Source organism: Trachypithecus francoisi, unplaced genomic scaffold (assembly GCF_009764315.1).
Source record: "Trachypithecus francoisi isolate TF-2019V2 unplaced genomic scaffold, Tfra_2.0 Lachesis_group19, whole genome shotgun sequence".
Classification (NCBI taxonomy): Eukaryota; Metazoa; Chordata; class Mammalia; order Primates; family Cercopithecidae; genus Trachypithecus; species Trachypithecus francoisi.
The window spans coordinates 32,079,109-32,099,168 of record NW_022681464.1 but is presented as its reverse complement, the minus strand read 5'-3'; the positions used below and the strand labels follow the sequence as shown (position 1 = coordinate 32,099,168).

The 20,060-nt window shown below is 45.8% G+C and overlaps 1 protein-coding gene across 1 annotated transcript in view; it reads left to right on the top strand.

Moving 5' to 3' along the window:
• LOC117064052 (laminin subunit alpha-3-like) overlaps window positions 1–20,060 on the top strand; it is a 48,307-nt gene that overhangs the window by 14,696 nt on the left and 13,551 nt on the right. Inside the window, exons 6-10 of the mRNA XM_033178112.1 lie at window positions 1,715–1,841; window positions 1,929–2,068; window positions 4,349–4,464; window positions 5,637–5,848; window positions 6,811–7,015. Of these exons, the coding sequence (XP_033034003.1) occupies window positions 1,715–1,841; window positions 1,929–2,068; window positions 4,349–4,464; window positions 5,637–5,848; window positions 6,811–7,015 (800 nt within the window). The remainder of the gene's footprint in view (window positions 1–1,714; window positions 1,842–1,928; window positions 2,069–4,348; window positions 4,465–5,636; window positions 5,849–6,810; window positions 7,016–20,060) is intronic.

The window sequence follows — 20,060 nt, the reverse complement described above, 5'->3', positions numbered from 1 at the left end:
GTTCTACATTATAAAAATATAATTTACATTATGATATTACAAGGTTTAGTATCCCTTATCTGAACTGCTTGTGATCAGAAATGTTTTGAATTTCATGTTTTGGAATATTTGCATTATATTTATGGGTTGAGCATCCCTAATCTGAAAATCTGAAATCCAAAATGTTCCAATGAGAATTTCCTTTGAACATTATACCAGTGCTCAAAAAATTTCAGATTTTGGAGCATTTTGGATTTTCAGATTAGGGATGTCCAACCTGTATTATGTCCTTATAATCTCAAAGATTGTTTGCATCTGTTCACAGTGCATTGGATTTGAGAATTTACAGGATCTGAGCGATAGAATCAAATAAGATCCCATATAGGAAAGGCAGTCTAGAATAATAGGGGGGAATGAGTTGAAATCAAGATGACAGAGTTCTAGTCCTGCTTTTGTCATGAAATTAGTGCATGATTTTCCATGAACTATTTACCCTCCCTGAGTCACGGGTCTCATCTGAAAAATGAGGATGAGCTATTTTTGTGAGTTAAAAGATTCGTTACTCACAAAGTGAGGCTTTCTGGGGAGAGCAGGGCTTGTACTCTAGCTTGAGCAAAAGGAGGGCGGGCTGTAGCTTTTAGCCCTTGAAAAGACTCCTTTTCATGGTGGGAGTGGAGGGAGGGCCAGGGCTGTCCAGGCAGGACTTCCTCTCCCAGGGGCTGGAATTTGTGTGATTAGAACTCCCCACTCATGACAAAGGAGGGAGCTGGGAGCCCCTGAGCTGTCTTATGAGCTTGTCTGGGTGTGGGGCAAAAGGCACAAGGGTGTAATAGGGCTTGAAAGCTGTCAGTGGGCAAACATCAGAAATGGAGTCAGAGCTGGGCACGGTGGTTCACACCTGTGATCCAGCACTTTGGGAGGCCAAGGCAGCAGTATTGCTTGAGACTGTGAGCTCAAGATCTGCCTGGGCAACATAGGAAGACCCTGTCTCTACAAAAATTTAAAAAGTACCCAGGCATGATGGCACATACTTGTAGTCCTAGCTACTTGGGAGGCTGAAGCAGGAGGACCGTTTGAGCCCAGGAGTTTGAGGCTGCAGTGAGCTATGGTTGCGCCACTGCCCTCCAGCCTGGGCGACAGAGCAGGACCCTCTGTCACTCTGAGACAGAGTGGACTGAGCCTTTACTCCTGGCTTTGGCCTGCTCCTGTGATTGTTTTTCATAAATCCCGATTCATCTGGTCTTGGTCTTAACAATAAAGAGCGTTGATCTCTTAAAAAAAGTGGAGTCAGACTCTTTACTGCATAGTTATTATGCATAGCACTGTTATGAACATTTAAGTATGGCCTAGCAAACATATGACACATTTCTTTTGGGTATGTACCCAGAAGGCCAATTGCTGGGTTATGTGTTCAACTTTGGTAAATATTGCCAAACAGGTTTCCAACCTGACTTACCAAATTATACCCCCTCCAACGTGTATGATTGGACCACAGTTTGTTTGTCCAATCTGCAAGCAAGAGACATTTGGTTTGTTTTCAGTGTTTGTGATACAACAAAAAAAGCTACTGTAAATGTATGTGTGAAGGCTTCTGGGTGAAGACGGGTTGTCATTTCGCTTTGGTAAATAGGTTGTTTTGTTTTTTAACCTCTGAATACTCTATGATTCCAGTTATTCATAGCTCTCCAGCTTGAGGGTTTTTTGGGTTTTTTTTCCTCCTCTTTTTTCCTCTTAGAATCAAGTGACCCTGAGAGGACGTGTACCACACCTGGGCCGATACGTCTTTGTCATCCATTTTTATCAAGCAGCGCACCTGACATTTCCCGCGCAGGTGTCAGTGGACGGCGGGTGGCCACGGGCAGGTGAGCCGCAATGAGCAGGCCCCGCTGCCTGCCTTGGGCCGACCCCACAGTCCTGTGCATGACAGGAAGTCTCTCTCTCTCTGCCAGGCTCCTTCCGTGCCTCTTTTTGCCCCCATGTGCTTGGCTGCCGGGATCAAGTGATTGCCGAAGGCCAGATTGAGTTTGACATCTCAGAGCCTGAAGTGGCTGCAACCGTGAAGGTTCCAGAAGGAAAGTCCTTGGTTTTGGTGCGTTCCTCTTGTCCCTCAACTTGCTCCTCACGTGCCTGCCTGACTGGCCATTTTGGGTGTCTATTTGGCTCATGGAAATAATTCTTCCAAGGAATTGAAGTCATATTTGTAGAAAAATGTTTAAATTTTACAGCTGTCTTTTGCTCCCCAATAGATAAATAAGTAAATAAATAAATAAATAAAGCATGTGACAATTAAAATCAAGGGAACTAGACAGAAGAGAGCAGGCATCGCCCCTCTTCACCAGTCCCTGCTTCCTCATCTGACCAGTCTCTGGAGCATTTTTCACTCCCTTCTTCCTTTGGCCCTGCAGTTGCTTTCTCTCTGTTTCCCCTGCTTTCTCTAGTGCTCCTTGGGTGATTTCTCTTTTTCCACTTGTCACTGTGTGTTGGCGTTCCTTCTGATTTGACGCCGAGCCCCTCGTGTCATTTCTCCTTGGATACGTCTTCCATGCCCATCGATTCTATTCTCTCCACTGTGGGAAGGATACTCACATCTGTGAGGTCATCTCTGACCTTTCCTGAACTCCAGTATGTGACCACCATCTCCTGCGTATCTGCCTGGCCAGAGATCTTGCAAGTCCCTTACTTAGTCTGCACCCTGCACAACCCTGGTGTGCCCACCCTGTTCATCACCTTGAGTGATGGCAACCAGTGCCTAGAGTCATGCTGACCCCCCTTCTCTAGCAGCTCTGCTCCCACATCTGTTACCACACACCAGGGTCTTTCTCTGCCATGCCTCCTGGAGACAACCATTCTCTTCTAGCCCCATTGTCCTCGCTGACCATCCTTCCACTCACCTGGACAGGGCCAGCCTCCTGCCAGCACTCCCTTCCTGGTCCACCTCTTTCCAGTGCCTCCTCCACACTCCTGGCCATTACCTACCTGACTGGAGGGATAGGAGCATACCGTGTGACCCAGCCGCTTCTCTGGGCTTCCAACAACTGATGGGATACGGTCCACTTACTGCCCTAGGATCCATGTGCCTCACTCAGGCCCTCATGACCCCCTAATTCATCTTTCATCCTCCTCTCTGCCATTGCCCTACTCCACGCCTCCCCCTCCCACACCTCACTCTCTGGCCATGCAAATCCATTCTCAAGCCCCCAGATATGCCATTTCTTCTCATGCCACCAGGGTTTCTCACACTGACCCTTTTTCTGACATTTTCTGTCTGTTTCTCTACCTGGATAAGTCCGGCGTACCCACTTACCCAGCTCAGAGTTTATTCATCTTTTTGTAAAGCCCCTCAGGAAGCATTGCCCGGACCCTCTGTGTGGCCCTCCAGGTCTCTGCGTGAGCCTCCTCCTCTCTGAGGAAGTCGTCTGCCTGGGAGACAAGGGCTGCTTCTGTTCATTTTGCATCCCTTGTGCCTGGAATACCACCTGGTGTGTGGTGCTCGGCAAACGTTTATTGAATTGAATATCATGAGAGTAGTAGGCTCCCTGTAAGCTGTGAGCTGGAGAGCAGTTGACAAAGATGTTTGAAAATTTCTACAGTATTTGCTATAAGCATATTCTGATTTATACTGACACAGGGAACCAAACTACCGTTAGTCATAATAGAGTACCAGGTATGATGCCAGCTCCAGGGACAAGCCATGGTGTTAGCTTCCGCATTGTTCTTGCCACTTTGGTTTGTTTCCCTTTAAAAATACAAAACAGCCATCCCTGGAGATCCAGGGAAACACCAGGCATGAGTCACATGGAGCCCTGGCCATGCAACAGACCCCTGCTTATCCCCAAGGTCCCGTCACCCAGCCAGCACGCAAGGCTTTTGTTTCTCTGAGTAGAAGTGCCAAGGGCTCTGCCTGGGAACTCATCATTCCCGGCATAGTAATGTGGACTGAGCCTTTACTCCTGGCTTTGGCCTGCTCCCGTGATTGTTTTTTATAAATCCCAATTCATCTGGTCTTGGTCTTACAATAAAGAGCGTTGATCTCAGTGAAGAGAAAGTACAGGTTGAATATCTCTTATCTGAAATGCTTGGGACCAGAAGTGTTTTGGATTTCAGATTTTTTTTTTCAGATTTTGGAATAATTGCAGAATACTTACAGATCGAACATCCCTAATTCAAAAATCCTCAATCCAAAATGCTCCAGTGAGCATTTCTTTTGAGCGTGATCTTTGAGCATTATGTCAGTGCTCAAAAAGTTTCAGATTTTGAAGCATTTCAGATTTTGGGTTTTTCGAGTAGGGGTGCTCAACCTGTATAATAAGTAGCCTGAGGTCTGTGTCATCACTGGAAATTCTAAGACATGCTGGTGGATTTCTTTCAGGTCCGTGTTCTAATGGTGCCTACAGAAAACTATGACTACCAAATACTTCACAAAAAATCCATGGACAAGTCACTTGAGTTTATCACCCATTGTGGAAAAAACAGCTTTTACATTGAGTGAGTATCACTTTGTGGGAAGGCTCTGGAATGCAGAGGCACTCCCACATTCCTGACCAGCTCGAGGCCCAGGGAGGGGCTGGCCCTCGGATGTGTCCTCTTCCCCCTACTGCCCAAGAGAGTGTCAGTGAGTCCCAGGGGAAGATGCTCTTTCTCCACACTGACCCTCCCATGACAGACTTTGCCATGCACTGCCTGGGAAAGATGACTGTCCTCAGCTGTGAACCCAACAGGGGCGCACACCTCAAGCTGAGATTCAGGGGCTGGTTAGGAGTTTCTCTCCCTCTCCACTGCTTCCTGTGTGCCAGCACAGATTCCTAAGACATACCACACAAGGTACCCTCCACTGGGAAGGACATCAACCCTGAGTCCCACTCTCCTCTACCATCTAACCAAGCAGGGCGTGTCCAGAGACATGGCCTCCCTGCCCTCTCTCCTTGTGTCCTTGAATGCCAAGAACTAGGACGGTCCTGAGTACCAATTCCTGCCGTTCTCTTCTGTGGACCCACCCTTTCCCTGTTGTAGGGTTCCTGAGGAACCCAGGCGCTCCAGAGGCCCTGGGAGGCAGACACCTGCTGTACAGTGAATATTAAGACAAAGGCTCTTAAGCGGCTGTGGATGTGAATGCTGCTCAGCCACTCCATAACGCTGCAGCCTCGGGAATGTCGCCTAACTTCTAGGAGCCTCAGTTGCCTTATCTGTGAATTGGGGCTTAGGCCTAATCAGTTGGGAGGTTGGGAGGTCATGTGGGATGTCACTAAGGCTCCCAGCACACAACATTCAATGAATGTTAGTGATTCTCCTCCTCATTATCATTTTATTAGTTATATTATTACACACATAGGTCTACTTTTTTGGTAACAACTTTATTGAGCTGTAATTCACATACTATATAGCTCATCCTTTAGGTCTATTTCCACTCTTTTATTCCAGCTGTGCAAGGTTCCCACTGACCTGTTCTGTGATGTCTCCTCCTGTGGCAGGTGGTAGGGGGAGGGTGTGCCTGTCACCAACTGAGTCTGAGGTGGGGTGTTGCCCACTCTTCCCTGACTCCAGAACCATGAGCCACTCCCACAGATGCTGCTGGGTGGAGCAGATGGTAAAGGCGAGGTTGAGGCCACTCCCATACACACCTCCCTGGGCATCATGATGAGTTGTTTCTGTCTCCACAGCCCCCAGACAGCCTCCAGATTCTGTAAGAATTCTGCCAGGTCCCTGGTGGCCTTTTACCACAAAGGCGCCCTGCCTTGTGAGTGCCACCCCGCCGGGGCCACCAGCCCTCACTGCAGCCCTGAAGGTGGGCAGTGCCCATGCCGGCCCAACGTCATTGGGCGGCAGTGCACCCGCTGTGCAACAGGCCACTATGGATTCCCACACTGCAAGCGTAAGTGCACGTTTCCCGTCACCCAAGGTCTACTCTGGTCCCGTGTGGATGATGCTCACTGGGGCACGCTTCTTCAGTGCCACTGTGCTAGAGACTCACCTGGCGATCTGGAGAAATGCAGGTTCTGATTCAGGAGACTGGGCTGGGGTCTGAGTCTCTACATTTCCGATAAACACCCAGGTGACGCCCATGCTGCTGGTCCCTGGACCACGCTCTGAGTAGCAATGTTCTAGAAGGTAAGTATTTGTGACTCCCCTGCTATGTGACCTGTGTACTTGGCAAAGCAGGTGAGTGTGACAAGTCTTAAACCTCAGAGTCTTGGAGAGCTTGATCCCCTTCCTCACGGAAGCCCCTTCCATTTCCTCGGCCCAACCCAAACTCTGTTGAGATAGGACAGCCAGGGTCATGTGGCAGCACTACTCACTCAATGAGAACCCGTGGGAACTTTATCTAAGAACCATCCTGTGGCCCGAGGGGTAGGGTCAGCTCACTTCATGTGACTGCAGTGAGGAATGCAGTGTGCGGAGTCCCCATGCAGAGGCCAAGGAACAAGGACCCTGCTGCCAGGTCGTGCCCTGACCCTGGGCTCTGGACCCACAGGGCACTGGGGTGAGGTGGATATGGAGCTGCTTCAGGGAGCCTGAGAGCAACCTCCTACCAATTTCTAGAATCCTTCGATGGTCCAGAAGCCCCATATGAGTGGCGCACAGTGGCAGCAAGGTGGGGTCCTTCGAGGGTCTATCTTGGAGCTGGCTGGCGCAGCTGCTCCTCATTCCCCATCCACACTGTCTGCCACGAGTATTTGGTGTGGTTGGTCCTGACTCCAAGAAACGGGCCTTTCAGATCTAAACATTTCTCTCAGACCCTTTGGAGGCTTCTGGAAAAGCTGGCAGTTGGTGGAGTGCTGCTGGAGACCAGGCAGCCTCTGACCGTCACATGGTATTTCTTTATCCCCTGGCCAGCGTGCAGCTGTGGCCCGCGCCTTTGCGAAGAGATGGCGGGACAGTGCCGTTGCCCTCCCCGCACGGTCAGGCCCCAGTGCGAAGTGTGTGAGACACACTCGTTCAGCTTCCACCCCATGGCCGGCTGCGAAGGCTGCAACTGTTCCAGGAGGGGCATCATGGAGGCTGCCATGCCAGAGTGTGACCGGGACAGCGGGCAGTGCAGGTGAGCTGGGGGAGTAACCTGTCCGCTTCTGTCACAGGGAGGTCGCACACCATCTGCCCACACACTGGTCATCGTCACTTTCCACTTCCCACCTGTCCAGGGGTCTCCTGTGTTGACCCCAGTGTGGGCTTCCCAGCCAGAATGGGTTGCAGTGAGTGGAGTGATTGGCCTTAGGCTCAGAGCCGGGCAGAGCCTGCGTGGATGGATTGTCAGTCATCTTGAGCTGGCAGCAGCCTTGCCCATAGACTCCAGCATGCTGTCACTATGGGACTGTGTTTTGTGTGTGCCATGAGGCAAAAGTGGGAGAGGAATGATACAGGCATAACGAAGGTATCTGTGTGCTTTGCTGGGATGCCTTGTGGTGAGCACCTGTCCATTTGTATTTAGGTATAAGCTTCATACCCTCCTTCTAGGGTTTGCTGGCAGTGTGGTTAAGGTCAGTGCATGATAAGTCTGAAATGCCACCTAGCTGAGGTGGGCTGGAAGGGGTGCTGGGGCCTCCGTGGCAGGGCTTGGTGGGAGTTAGGAGGGAGTCAGGGTGAGCAGGAGACAGACTGGAGAGCCTGGCCTGAGAGTGGGGCTGCCCTCAGAGGACCACAGAGCAGTCCAGTACTTAATTGTTAAGGGACAGGTAGAGACCTTGGCTCATGCAGATGCTGCGTTGCTGAGAGGTTTGGTTCAGGGGCTGCATTGGAACGTGGAGGCTAGTGTCACATGGTTCCAGGTGCTGAGGCTGATCTCAGCAGGACTGGGTGGGGGCTGCAGGGGCCAGAGAAAGGGTATGGCTCCAAAAGGAGGGACTGGTAAGAATTAGATCAGTGGTGATATGCCAGGGAAACTGAGTCAGAGGCCAGGCCAGGATGGCAGTGTGCAGGGGAAAGCAGAAGGTTCACCATGCACCCCACTCCCTTCAGCATGCACCCCAGGCACATGGATGTTATGGAGTCTATAATTTGGGTGTGAGAGCCAGGAGGGGCTGTGGCTGCTGGGGACAGGCCTCAGTGACTCCCACTTGAGGGTGGCTGTGGTAGTCTCCCATGACTGCCATTAACAAATGCCACAAACAATGCTAAAATAACAGAAATTTATTCTTGCACATTTCTGGAGCCTAGAAACTCAAAATCAAAATGTCAGCAGGGTTGGTTTCTTCCGGAGGGTCTGCAGGAGAACCTGTCCCATGCCTTTTCACTTCTGGTGTGCAGGTATTCCTGGGAGTGCCTGGGCTGGTGGCTGCATCACGGCAACCTCTGCCTCCGCCATTCCATGCTGTTCTCTCTGGGTGTCTCTGTCTTCCTGTGGCGTTCCCCTCTCTGTGCGTGTCTCGGTCTCTTCTCATTTTCTTATAAGGACACCAGTCATACTGGCTTAGGGCCCACAGTACTCTGGTATAAACTCATCTTAACTTAATTACATCTGGAAAGACCCTGTTTCCAAATAAGGCCACATTCTCAGGTACAGGGGGGTAGAACTTGGACAGATCTTTTGTGGGGATACAATTCAACTCTCTATAGCAGCGATGTTCACTTTTCTAAGGAAGGCCTCTTCACCACCCCTTTAATTGTCATCTGGTGCCTACCAACTCCTTTATACTACTGGAACATTGTAAGGAAGCTGGGAGAAAAGCTTGAATCATGAAACATTCCAAGGCTTTAAAACCACAGGTGTGAGTCCTGCCTGAGTCAGGTCAGTCACTCAAGAACCGGAGGGGATACCTGTGTTTAATCACAGGAAGCAAAGGAACCAAGGAGGAGATGGAGAAGCAGTTTTCTGGCAGGAAGAGAAGCAGTAGAGGTTTCAAAGGGAGTAGTTTGTCAACAATAAATCGCTGCAAATGGAACTTCACAGACAATTTCTCAATGCTGCTGTCACAGAAAAAGAAAACCAAGAGTGCTTTAAAAAATGTTTTCATCTTGTTAAGGCACCAGAAGGTGATGGACAGATTTACTGTAGTATTTTATGTAAAAATTCTAAGGAGTTTTATTTTTAACAAACTCTCACTGCCAATGATAATTTAATAGACTGGAATATTCTCAGCTCAGGATGGAGGCATGTCTACAGTAAGTTTTGCCCAAACCTGACAGCATCAACAGAAATGGAATCTTACTGGCTTGTATTACACTTAAACCAAGATGTAAAACTGTTTACTTTGACCTTAGGAAAGGGACTATAATAATCTAATGGGATAATGCATCTTCCCATGATCAAAGTGGATTTGTCATAAAAGGGCCTTGGCAGAAAATGTAAGGAAGTTTACATTACTGTAAATTGCACAAATTGCCCATGATAATTTCAGTGTAAATGCTGAAAAAGCTTTTGATTGCCTGAAAGGATTACTTCTTTATAAAATATTAGAGGAAAAACTAGAAGTTTTCTAGTTTTATGAAGAATATGTTTCGTATAGCTCGTGTAAAATAAAAAATCAGAGATAACTAGAGTTTGCGAGAAAAAGGAAAGCGTCTTTTCACAGTCATATAACAGACTGTCCTGCAGTTGTACAAATATCACAAACTGCAAAGCTGAAAAATTGCTCTTTTCAAATTGTATTTAATTACTTAGAGGTGTTCAATTTTATCATACTGTAAGAAAACCAGACTGTTACAAATATTCATCTACTTTAACATGAATTAAAAAAATAATTTTAGCAATCCACAATGCTCACTCTTTACTTAAGTCAACCCGGTGTTGTAGTTTTAGAGGCAATGAGGATAAGTTGGAACCATAAAACTGAGCCTTCGACTCACCTTTGTCAAGTCCTAGCTATGAGACTGGGCAAGTCATTTTGCCTTCCTGGCTTTCAGTTTCTTACTCTGTAAAATGAAGTTTGGTAAAATCATCTCTAACTTCCTATATAAATTTAAAATGCTGATTCCATTCCTTTTTCAATCTCTGATTGTATTACAGACTATATTGTGTAATTATCAAAAGTCTATTATTCTGGCCAACTCTATTATATCAAGATCAAAAAGATGCTTATATTGATCAAAACTTCATTTTTTATAGCACAAGACAGCACATATATCTATTTATAGTGATGAAAAAGTAAATTTGCATCTGCTCCTAATACTGGAAGACATGTGCCATCAGATTCTCTGAACACACAGAAGGGCTAGAATATCTTCGGAAGACTTTATCCATCTGTGTCAGACATGAGGAAGCTGGAGATCCCTGACAGTGAAAGCTGCCGTGCTGTTGACCACGTCCAAGCTGTTTTCAGATTGATCAAAGGAGATGGCAGTCCACCTGGACATCCAGCGAAGCCATGTGTACCTCATGCCTTTTCAGAAGGATAGTAGCCACAGGAAAGATTTGGGGATGCCCTCTATCTACACTCAGATTTACTAAGCTTTTGTGTTAAATGGAGAAATTAAAAACCAGAAAAGATCATAGACTTGATGTTCTCAGAACAGAAGGGCTTCCAGCGAGGTGTTGATTCATGAGCCCTAACAACTTGGAGACGCAATTTCTTTGATGCACCTCATCAAATAATCAATGAGACTGGCCAGGCAACGTGCAGGCGCTGGGATGTGCTGTTGACCCAGTGGTGACTGCTGTGACTGCCACATAGAAGGAGCTCAGGGTTCTCACCTGCACGCCCTCTGTCGTCCTTCGTCTTCTGTAACACTGGCATCTTTTTCTCCCCTCTCTGATGATCCTTCTCTGGCCATTTCACTGGCTTCATTTTTCTCCTTCTGCCACCAACCAAGAGGATGTGTGGTGTGAGTTGTGTTCTGTCTCTGCCGCTCACTGTCTGGGTGACCTCAGGTATATTACTTCTGTCCTCCGGGCCTTAGGTCTCCATCTGTAAAGTAAGGATCCTGGAGGCACCTACCTCATAAAGTCCTTTAGAGGGTTAAATGTCTCCTGTGAACACACTGAAAGCAGCGCCTGACACACTCTGAGCACCCAGTAAGTATTAGCTGTTGTGGTTATTTGCCAAGGTCATGGCTGTCTGCCTTCCTCCCTCTATGCTTTGTCCCTGAGACTATACCCATTCTCCTGGCTTCAGCCACCCCCCTCCTGGATGATTCCCAGATCCAGTCCTGCTCCTTGAGGGCTATCCTATTCCACCTTTATTGCAAATCAGCTCAACCTGGGTTCTCTTATTGACTTTATGCAGGTAGCCTTGGACAAGTTCCCTGAGCTCTTTGGGCTCCTGTCTCCTCACATCTATTATGAAAAGTTAGATTGGATAATCGTTAACTCCTGAATGCTACAATACTGATCCTATCTCTAAAACCCATGTCATTGCCTTCGCTTTCAAGCCATTTCTCTCTTTGGATTAAAAAAAAAATTCTACTTAATGATAACAGCTTCTTTCCAGTCCTTTAAGCCTGAAATCTGAGTATTATCTCAGAATCAACCCATTTTCCCTGCAGCCAGTCAGGTGTCAACTTCTGGCAAGGGACATATTATCCCCCTTCCTTTCCATGGCTGTCTACTGCCTGGTTGAGTCCTTTTACCACTTCATGTTCAGATAATACTGATGCTTTCCAAGTTGACCTTCCTTTTCCTGGGTTACTCATTCATTCATTCTTTCTTTTTTGGCTCTTTAAGAGGAATATACTAAATTGACAATTATACTGGGATTCAAACATCTGTCCTTCCCTTAACACTGTTCATAAATACATGGTAGTGTTAGTCTGTGAACTTGAGACAATGTTGATAAATGCGTACATGTTTATGATTTTATCTCCTTTTTGATTTATGACAGGCTACCCTTAAAAGTGATTTTATCTTCTTGGCATGTATTTTTGTTTGTTTTTGTTATTTTAATGAGGATGAAATATCTCCTTCAGTTCCTTGTGAAGTTTTTTTCCTTTCCCTTAAATGTTATTTTGGATGTGTTTTGTTGCTCAAAGTGCATCTCATACCTATTCTATCTTGGGTACTGTGCTTCCTGTGGAAGGCACACATGTCTGTGGTCTGCTGGGGGCACCTGTTCTAACCAAGAGTGACAGTGCAGCATGGTGAGCGCCATATTGTGTGTGGGCTATTATGGGAACACCATTTCCATGACATCACATTCTTTGCTGAAGAACCTTCCTTAATTCCCCATTGTCTAACAGGATAAAGACCAACTTTCCATGATTTGAATTCTATGTACCCTATTTTTTTTTTTTTTTTTTGAGACGAAGTCTCGCTCTTCACCCATTCTGGAGTGCAGTGCGCAATCTCAGCTCATGCAAGCTCCGCCTCCCGGGTTCACGCCATCTCCTGCCTCAGCCTCCTGAGTAGCTGGGACTACAGAGCCCAGCACCGCTCGGCGAATTTTTGTATTTTTTTTTTTTTTTTATTATACTTTAAGTTCTAGGGTACATGTGCATGACGTTTATATCATGTATAACTCCCCATGCAATCCCTCCCTCCTCCCCCCTCCCCATGATAGGCCCCAGTGTGTGATGTTCCCCTTCCCGAGTCCAGTGATCTCATTGTTCAGTTCCCACCTATGAGTGAGAACATGCGGTGTTTGGTTTTCTGTTCTTGTGATAGTTTGCTAAGAATGATGGTTTCCAGCTGCATCCATGTCCCTACAAAGGACGCAAACTCATCCTTTTTTATGGCTGCATAGTATTCCATGGTGTATATGTGCCACATTTTCTTAATCCAGTCTGTCACAGATGGACATTTGGTTGATTCCAAGTCTTTGCTATTGTGAATAGTGCCGCAATAAACATACGTGTGCATGTGTCTTTGTAGTAGAGTAATTTATAATCCTTTGGGTATATACCCAGTAGTGGGATGGCTGGGTCATATGGTACATCTAGTTCTAGATCCTTGAGGAATCGCCATACTGTTTTCCATAATGGTTGAACTAGTTTACAATCCCACCAACAGTGTAAAAGTGTTCCTATTTCTCCACATCCTCTCCAACACCTGTTGTTTCCTGACTTCTTAATGATTGCCATTCTAACTGGTGTGAGATGGTATCTCATTGTGGTTTTGATTTGCATTTCTCTGATGGCGAGTGATGATGAGCATTTTTTCATGTGTCTGTTGGCTGTATGGATGTCTTCTTTTGAGAAATGTCTGTTCATATCCTTTCCCCACTTTTTGATGGGGTTGTTTGTTTTTTTCTTGTATATTGTTTTGAGTTCTTTGTAGATTCTGGATATTAGCCCTTTGTCAGATGAGTAGGTTGCAAAAATTTTTTCCCATTCTGTAGGTTGCCTGTTCACTCTGATGGTAGTTTCTTTAGCTGTGCAAAAGCTCTTTAGTTTAATTAGATCCCATGTGTCAATTTTTGCTTTTGCTGCCGTTGCTTTTGGTGTTTTAGACATGAAGTCCTTGCCCATGCCTATGTCCTGAATGGTACTACCTAGATTTTCTTCTAGGGTTTTTATGGTATTAGGTCTAACATTTAAGTCTCTAATCCATCTTGAATTAATTTTCGTATAAGGGGTAAGGAAAGGATCCAGTTTCAGCTTTCTACTTATGGCTAGCCAATTTTCCCAGCACCATTTATTAAATAGGGAATCCTTTCCCCATTTCTTGTTTCTCTCAGGTTTGTCAAAGATCAGATGGCTGTAGATGTGTGGTATTATTTCTGAGGACTCTGTTCTGTTCCATTGGTCTATATCTCTGTTGTGGTACCAGTACCATGCTGTTTTGTTACTGTAGCCTTGTAGTATAGTTTGAAGTCAGGTAGCGTGACGCCTCCAGCTTTGTCCTTTTGACTTAGGATTGTCTTGGCAATGCGGGTCTTTTTTTGGTTCCATATGAACTTTAAAGCCATTTTTTTCCAATTCTGTGAAGAAAGTCATTGGTAGCTTGATGGGGATGGCATTGAATCTATAAATCACCTTGGGCAGTATGGCCATTTTCACGATATTGATTCTTCCTATCCATGAGCATGGTATGTTCTTCCATTTGTTTGTGTCCTCTTTGATTTCACTGAGCAGTGGTTTGTAGTTCTCCTTGAAGAGGTCCTTTACATCCCTTGTAAGCTGGATTCCTAGGTATTTTATTCTCTTTGAAGCAATTGTGAATGGAAGTTCATTCCTGATTTGGCTCTCTGCTTGTCTGTTACTGGTGTATAAGAATGCTTGTGATTTTTGCACATTAATTTTGTATCCTGAGACTTTGCTGAAGTTGCTTATCAGCTTAAGGAGATTTTGGGCTGAGACAATGGGGTTTTCTAAATATACAATCATGTCATCTGCAAACAGGGACAATTTGACTTCTTCTTTTCCTAACTGGATACCCTTGATTTCTTTCTCTTGCCTGATTGCCCTAGCCAGAACTTCCAACACTATGTTGAATAGGAGTGGTGAGAGAGGGCATCCCTGTCTTGTGCCAGTTTTCAAAGGGAATTTTTCCAGTTTTTGCCCATTCAGTATGATATTAGCTGTGGGTTTGTCATAAATAGCTCTTATTATTTTGAGGTACGTTCCATCAATACCAAATTTATTGAGCGTTTTTAGCATAAAGGGCTGTTGAATTTTGTCAAAAGCCTTTTCTGCATCTATTGAGATAATTATGTGGTTCTTGTCTTTGGTTCTGTTTATATGCTGGATTACGTTTATTGATTTGCGAATGTTGAACCAGCCTGCATCCCATGATGAAGCCCACTTGATCATGGTGGATAAGCTTTTTGATGTGCTGCTGAATCCGGTTTGCCAGTATTTTATTGAGGATTTTTGCATCGATGTTCATCAGGGATATTGGTCTAAAATTCTCTTTTTTGTTGTGTCTCTGCCAGGCTTTGGTATCAGGATGATGTTGGCCTCATAAAAAAGTTAGGGAGGATTCCCTCTTTTTCTATTGATTGAAATAGTTTCAGAAGGAATGGTACCAGCTCCTCCTTGTACCTCTGGTAGAATTCAGCTGTGAATCCATCTGGTCCTGGACTTTTTTTGGTGGGTAGGCTATTAATTGTTGCCTCAATTTCAGAGCCTGCTATTGGTCTATTCAGGGATTCAACTTCTTCCTGGTTTAGTCTTGGGAGAGTGTAAGTGTCCAGGAAATTATCCATTTCTTCTAGATTTTCTAGTTGATTTGCATAGAGGCATTTATAGTATCTCTGATGGTTGTTTGTATTTCTGTGGGGTCGGTGGTGATATCCCCTTTATCATTTTTTATTGCGTCTATTTGATTCCTCTCTCTTTTCTTCTTTATTAGTCTAGCTAGCGGTCTGTCAATTTTGTTTATCTTTTCAAAAAACCAACTCCTGGATTCATTGATTTTTTGGAGGTTTTTTTGTGTCTATCTCCTTCAGTTCTGCTCTGATCTTAGTTATTTCTTGCCTTCTGCTAGCTTTTGAATGTGTTTGCTCTTGCCTCTCTAGTTCTTTTAATTGTGATGTTAGAGTGTCAATTTTAGATCTCTCCTGCTTTCTCTTGTGGGCATTTAGTGCTATAAATTTCCCTCTACACACTGCTTTAAATGTGTCCCAGAGATTCTGGTATGTTGTATCTTTGTTCTCATTGGTTTCAAAGAACATCTTTATTTCTGCTTTCATTTCGTTATGTACCCAGTAGTCATTCAGGAGCAGGTTGTTCAGTTTCCATGTAGTTGAGCGGTTTTGATTGAGTTTCTTAGTCCTGAGTTCTAGTTTGATTGCACTGTGGTCTGAGAGACAGTTTGTTATAATTTCTGTTCTTGTACATTTGCTGAGGAGTGCTTTACTTCCAATTATGTGGTCAATTTTGGAATAAGTGCGATGTGGTGCTGAGAAGAATGTATATTCTGTTGATTTGGGGTGGAGAGTTCTATAGATGTCTATTAGGTCCGCTTGGTGCAGAGATGAGTTCAATTCCTGGATATCCTTGTTAACTTTCTGTCTCGTTGATCTGTCTAATGTTGACAGTGGAGTGTTGAAGTCTCCCATTATTATTGTATGGGAGTCTAAGTCTCTTTGTAGTCTCTAAGGACTTGCTTTATGAATCTGGGTGCTCCTGTATTGGGTGCATATATATTTAGGAGAGTTAGCTCTTCCTGTTGAATTGATCCCTTTACCATTATGTAATGGCCTTCTTTGTCTCTTTTGATCTTTGATGGTTTAAAGTCTGTTTTATCAGAGACTAGGATTGCAACCCCTGCTTTTTTTTGTTCTCCATTTGCTTGGTAGATCTTCCTCCATCCCTTTATTTTGAGCCTATGTATGTCTCTGCATGTGAGATGGGTCTCCTGAATACAGCAGACTGATGGGTCTTGACTCTTTATCCAGTTTGCCAGTCTGTGTCTTTTAATTGGAGCATTTAGTCCATTGACATTTAAGGTTAATATTGTTATGTGTGAACTTGATCCTGTCATTATGATATTAACTGGTTATTTTGCTCGTTAGTTGATGCAGTTTCTTCCTAGCCTCGATGGTCTTTACATTTTGGCATGTTTTTGCAATGGCTGGTACCGGTTGTTCCTTTCCATGTTTAGGGCTTCCTTCAGGGTCTCTTGTAAGGCAGGCCTGGTGGTGACAAAATCTCTAAGCATTTGCTTATCTGTAAAGGATTTTATTTCTCCTTCACTGATGAAGCTTAGTTTGGCTGGATATGAAATTCTGGGTTGAAAATTCTTTTCTTTAAGAATGTTGAATATTGGCCCCCACTCTCTTCTGGCTTGTAGAGTTTCTGCCGAGAGGTCTGCTGTTATTCTGATGGGCTTCCCTTTGTGGGTAACCCGACCTTTCTCTCTGGCTGCCCTTAAGATTTTTTCCTTCATTTCAACTTTGGTGAATCTGGCAATTATGTGTCTTGGAGTTGCTCTTCTGGAGGAGTATCTTTGTGGCGTTCTCTGTATTTCCTGAATTTGAATGTTGGCCTGCCCTACTAGGTTGGGGAAGTTCTCCTGGATGATATCCTGAAGAGTGTTTTCCAACTTGGTTCCATTTTCCCCCTCACTTTCAGGCACCCCAAGAGACGTAGATTTGGTCTTTTTACATAATCCCATACTTCTTGCAGGCTTTGTTCATTTCTTTTTTCTTTTTTTCTTTTGGTTTCTCTTCTCGCTTCATTTCATTCATTTGATCCTCAATCGCTGATACTCTTTCTTCCAGTTGATCGAGTCGGTTACTGAAGCTTGTGCATTTGTCACGTATTTCTCGTGTCATGGTTTTCATCTCTGTCATTTCGTTTATGATCTTCTCTGCATTAATTAGTCTAGCTGTCAATTCTTCCACTTTTTTTTCAAGATTTTTAGTTTCTTTGCGCTGGGTACGTAATTCCTCCTTTAGCTCTGAGAGGTTTGATGGACTGAAGCCTTCTTCTCTCATCTCGTCAAAGTCATTCTCTGACCAGCTTTGATCCGTTGCTGGCGATGGGCTGCGCTCCTTTGCAGGGGGAGATGCGCTCTTATTTTTTGAATTTCCAGCTTTTCTGCCCTGCTTCTTCCCCATCTTTGTGGTTTTATCTGTCTCTGGACTTTGATGATGGTGACGTACGGATGGGGTTTTGGTATAGGTGTCCTTCCTGTTTGATAGTTTTCCGTCTGACAGTCAGAAGGACTGTCTGTTGGTCTGTTGGAGATTGCTTGAGGTCCACTCCAGACCCTGTTTGCCTGGGTATCAGCAGCAGAGGTTGCCGAAGATAGAATATTGCTGAGCAGCGAGTGTACCTGTCTGATTCTTTCTTTGGAAGTTTCCTCTCAGGGGTGACTCCACCCTGTGAGGTGTGGGGTGTCAGACTGCCCCTAGTGGGGGATGTCTCCCAGCTAGGCTACTCAGGGGTCAGGGACCCACCTGAGCAGGCAGTCTGTCCGTTCTCAGATCTCAACCTCCGCGTTAGGAGATCCACGGCTCTCCCCAAAGCTGTCAGACAGAGTCGTTCGTGTCTGCACCGGCCCTGGCTCTTTCCCCTAATGGACTGCAGCTGTGCGCTGTCCACAGAGGTAGAGTCTACAGAGACAGGCAGGCTTCCTTGAGCTGCTGTGAGCTCCACCCAGTTCGAGCTTCCCAGCGGCTTTGTTTACCTACTTAAGCCTCAGCAATGGCGGGCGCCCCTCCCCCAGCCTCGCTGCTGCCTTGCGGATAGATCGCCGCAGACGGCTGTGTTAGCAGTGAGGGAGGCTCCGTGGGCGTGGGACCCTCCCGGCCAGGTGTGGGATATATTCTCCTGGTGTGCCTGTTTCCTTAAAGCGCAGTATTGGGGTGGGAGTTACCCGATTTTCCAGGTGTTGTGTGTCTCAGTTCCCCTGGCTAGGAAAAGGGATTCCTTCCCCCTTGCGCTTCCAGGTGAGGCGATGCCTCGCCCTGCTTCAGCTCACGCTGGTCAGGCTGCAGCAGCTGACCAGCACCGATTGTCCGGCACTCCCTAGAGAGATGACCCCAGTACCTCAGTTGAAAATGCAGAAATCACCGGTCTTCTGTGTCGCTCGCGCTGGGAGTTGGAGACTGGAGCTGTTCCTATTCGGCCATCTTGCTCCGCCCCCCCATTTTTTGTATTTTTAGTAGAGACGGAGTTTCACCATGTTAACCAGGATGGTCTCGATCTCCTGACCTCATGATCTGCCCACCTTGGCCTCCCAAAGTGCTGGGATTACAGGTGTGAGCCACCGTGCCCGGCCTCTACCCTAACTTTTAATGCCTTTTTGTTTTTTCTGCTTTCTTCTCTGGCTTGGTTTTCTCACTTCCTCTAAATACTTTTTGTCTGTGTTCTGTTCTCCAGTTATGAAAGGGCTTCCTCCTGCTCTCCTACTACCCCCAAATTATGCCTGTCCTTCAAGGATTTTTGTGTTAAAAGTAGAAACTCAAAGAATGCAAGGAGCCTTCTATGAGTCCACAAAGATCGCCTCATCATCTCATTGGCCAAAGCAAGTTGACTGCTTAGCCAGCTTCTCTCTTAATTTCCACATTCTAGGTCTTGTGTCCTCAGTGAAAACATGTCCATGTCAAGACTGACTTATTCTACTTTGTCCCCTCCCTCCCATGTCCCCTAACGCAGGAATGTGTGTGTAGAAGGCACTCAGTAATTCTTAAGTGAATAAATAAATAAATAAATAAGGTAGATTTTGGGCTCTAGATTAAAACTGGACTTCGACATGAGCATAATATGAAGGGCCCTACAGTGTTTGTTTATTTATTTATTTATTTGAGATGGAGTTGCGCTCTTATTGCCCAGGCTGGAGTATAGTGGCATGATCTCGGCTCACTGCAACCTCTGCCTCCTGGGTTAAGCGACTCTCCTACCCAGCCTCCCGAGTAGCTGGGATTACAGGCATTCCCAACCATACCCGGCTACTTTTGTATTTTTAGTAGAGATCAGGTTTATCCATGTTGGTCAGGCTGTTCTCGAACTCCTGACCTCAGGTGATCAACCCGCCTCAGCCTCCCAAAGTGCTGGAATTACAAGCATGAGCCACCACACCTGGCCCCTACAGTGTTTAATGACTAAAGGATGCAGCTCACCCCAACACATCTGGGCCTGATTCTCTGAGACATGGCAAGCACCCACCCATGCCCAGATGTTGTTACAAAACATTTGGCCAGGAGCCCCATTGCCGTGGAGATAACTTCTCTTGACCTGCTTCCCCAGAACTGCTATTCTGCAGCTGCTCCTTGCATACCAGAAATTCGCTGTGGAGAAACGTACCAAGTCAGGCTGACATGAGGTCATTTTAAAGGATGTTCAGCCAGACTTTCAAGAGGAAGTGTCCTAGTCCTTCCCTATTGTCATGGCAACACCAAAAACTTCCCTGTTGTCATGGCAACACCAAAAACTTCCCTGTTGTCATGGCAACACCAAAAACTGTCTTTGCACAGGATGCATAAGCTCAATGATCTAAACATTGCAGTACTCAAGAATATAGATATTGTTTTGGTTTACCCTGGCATAGCAGCCCCAGTGGGGCCACTCAGGGTCCTGTTTGCAGACTGCTACTCCCCTCCCTCTGCTCTGTTGGCTTTTTTCCCGTCTGCTTTAGTGCTCTCAGCTGCTACCCATGTGCTGTGTGAGGCTCAGAGCTTGGTCCTATATTACTGACTGGCCACACCTTCTCAGTCACTCTCTTTCCACTGCATCTTCTCACATACATTCTAAAATAAATACATAGGCCAGTTATGATTTTGCTTCCCTTCCTCCTTGTCTGGACAAGCAGCTTCCACAGCTGCCCTTGC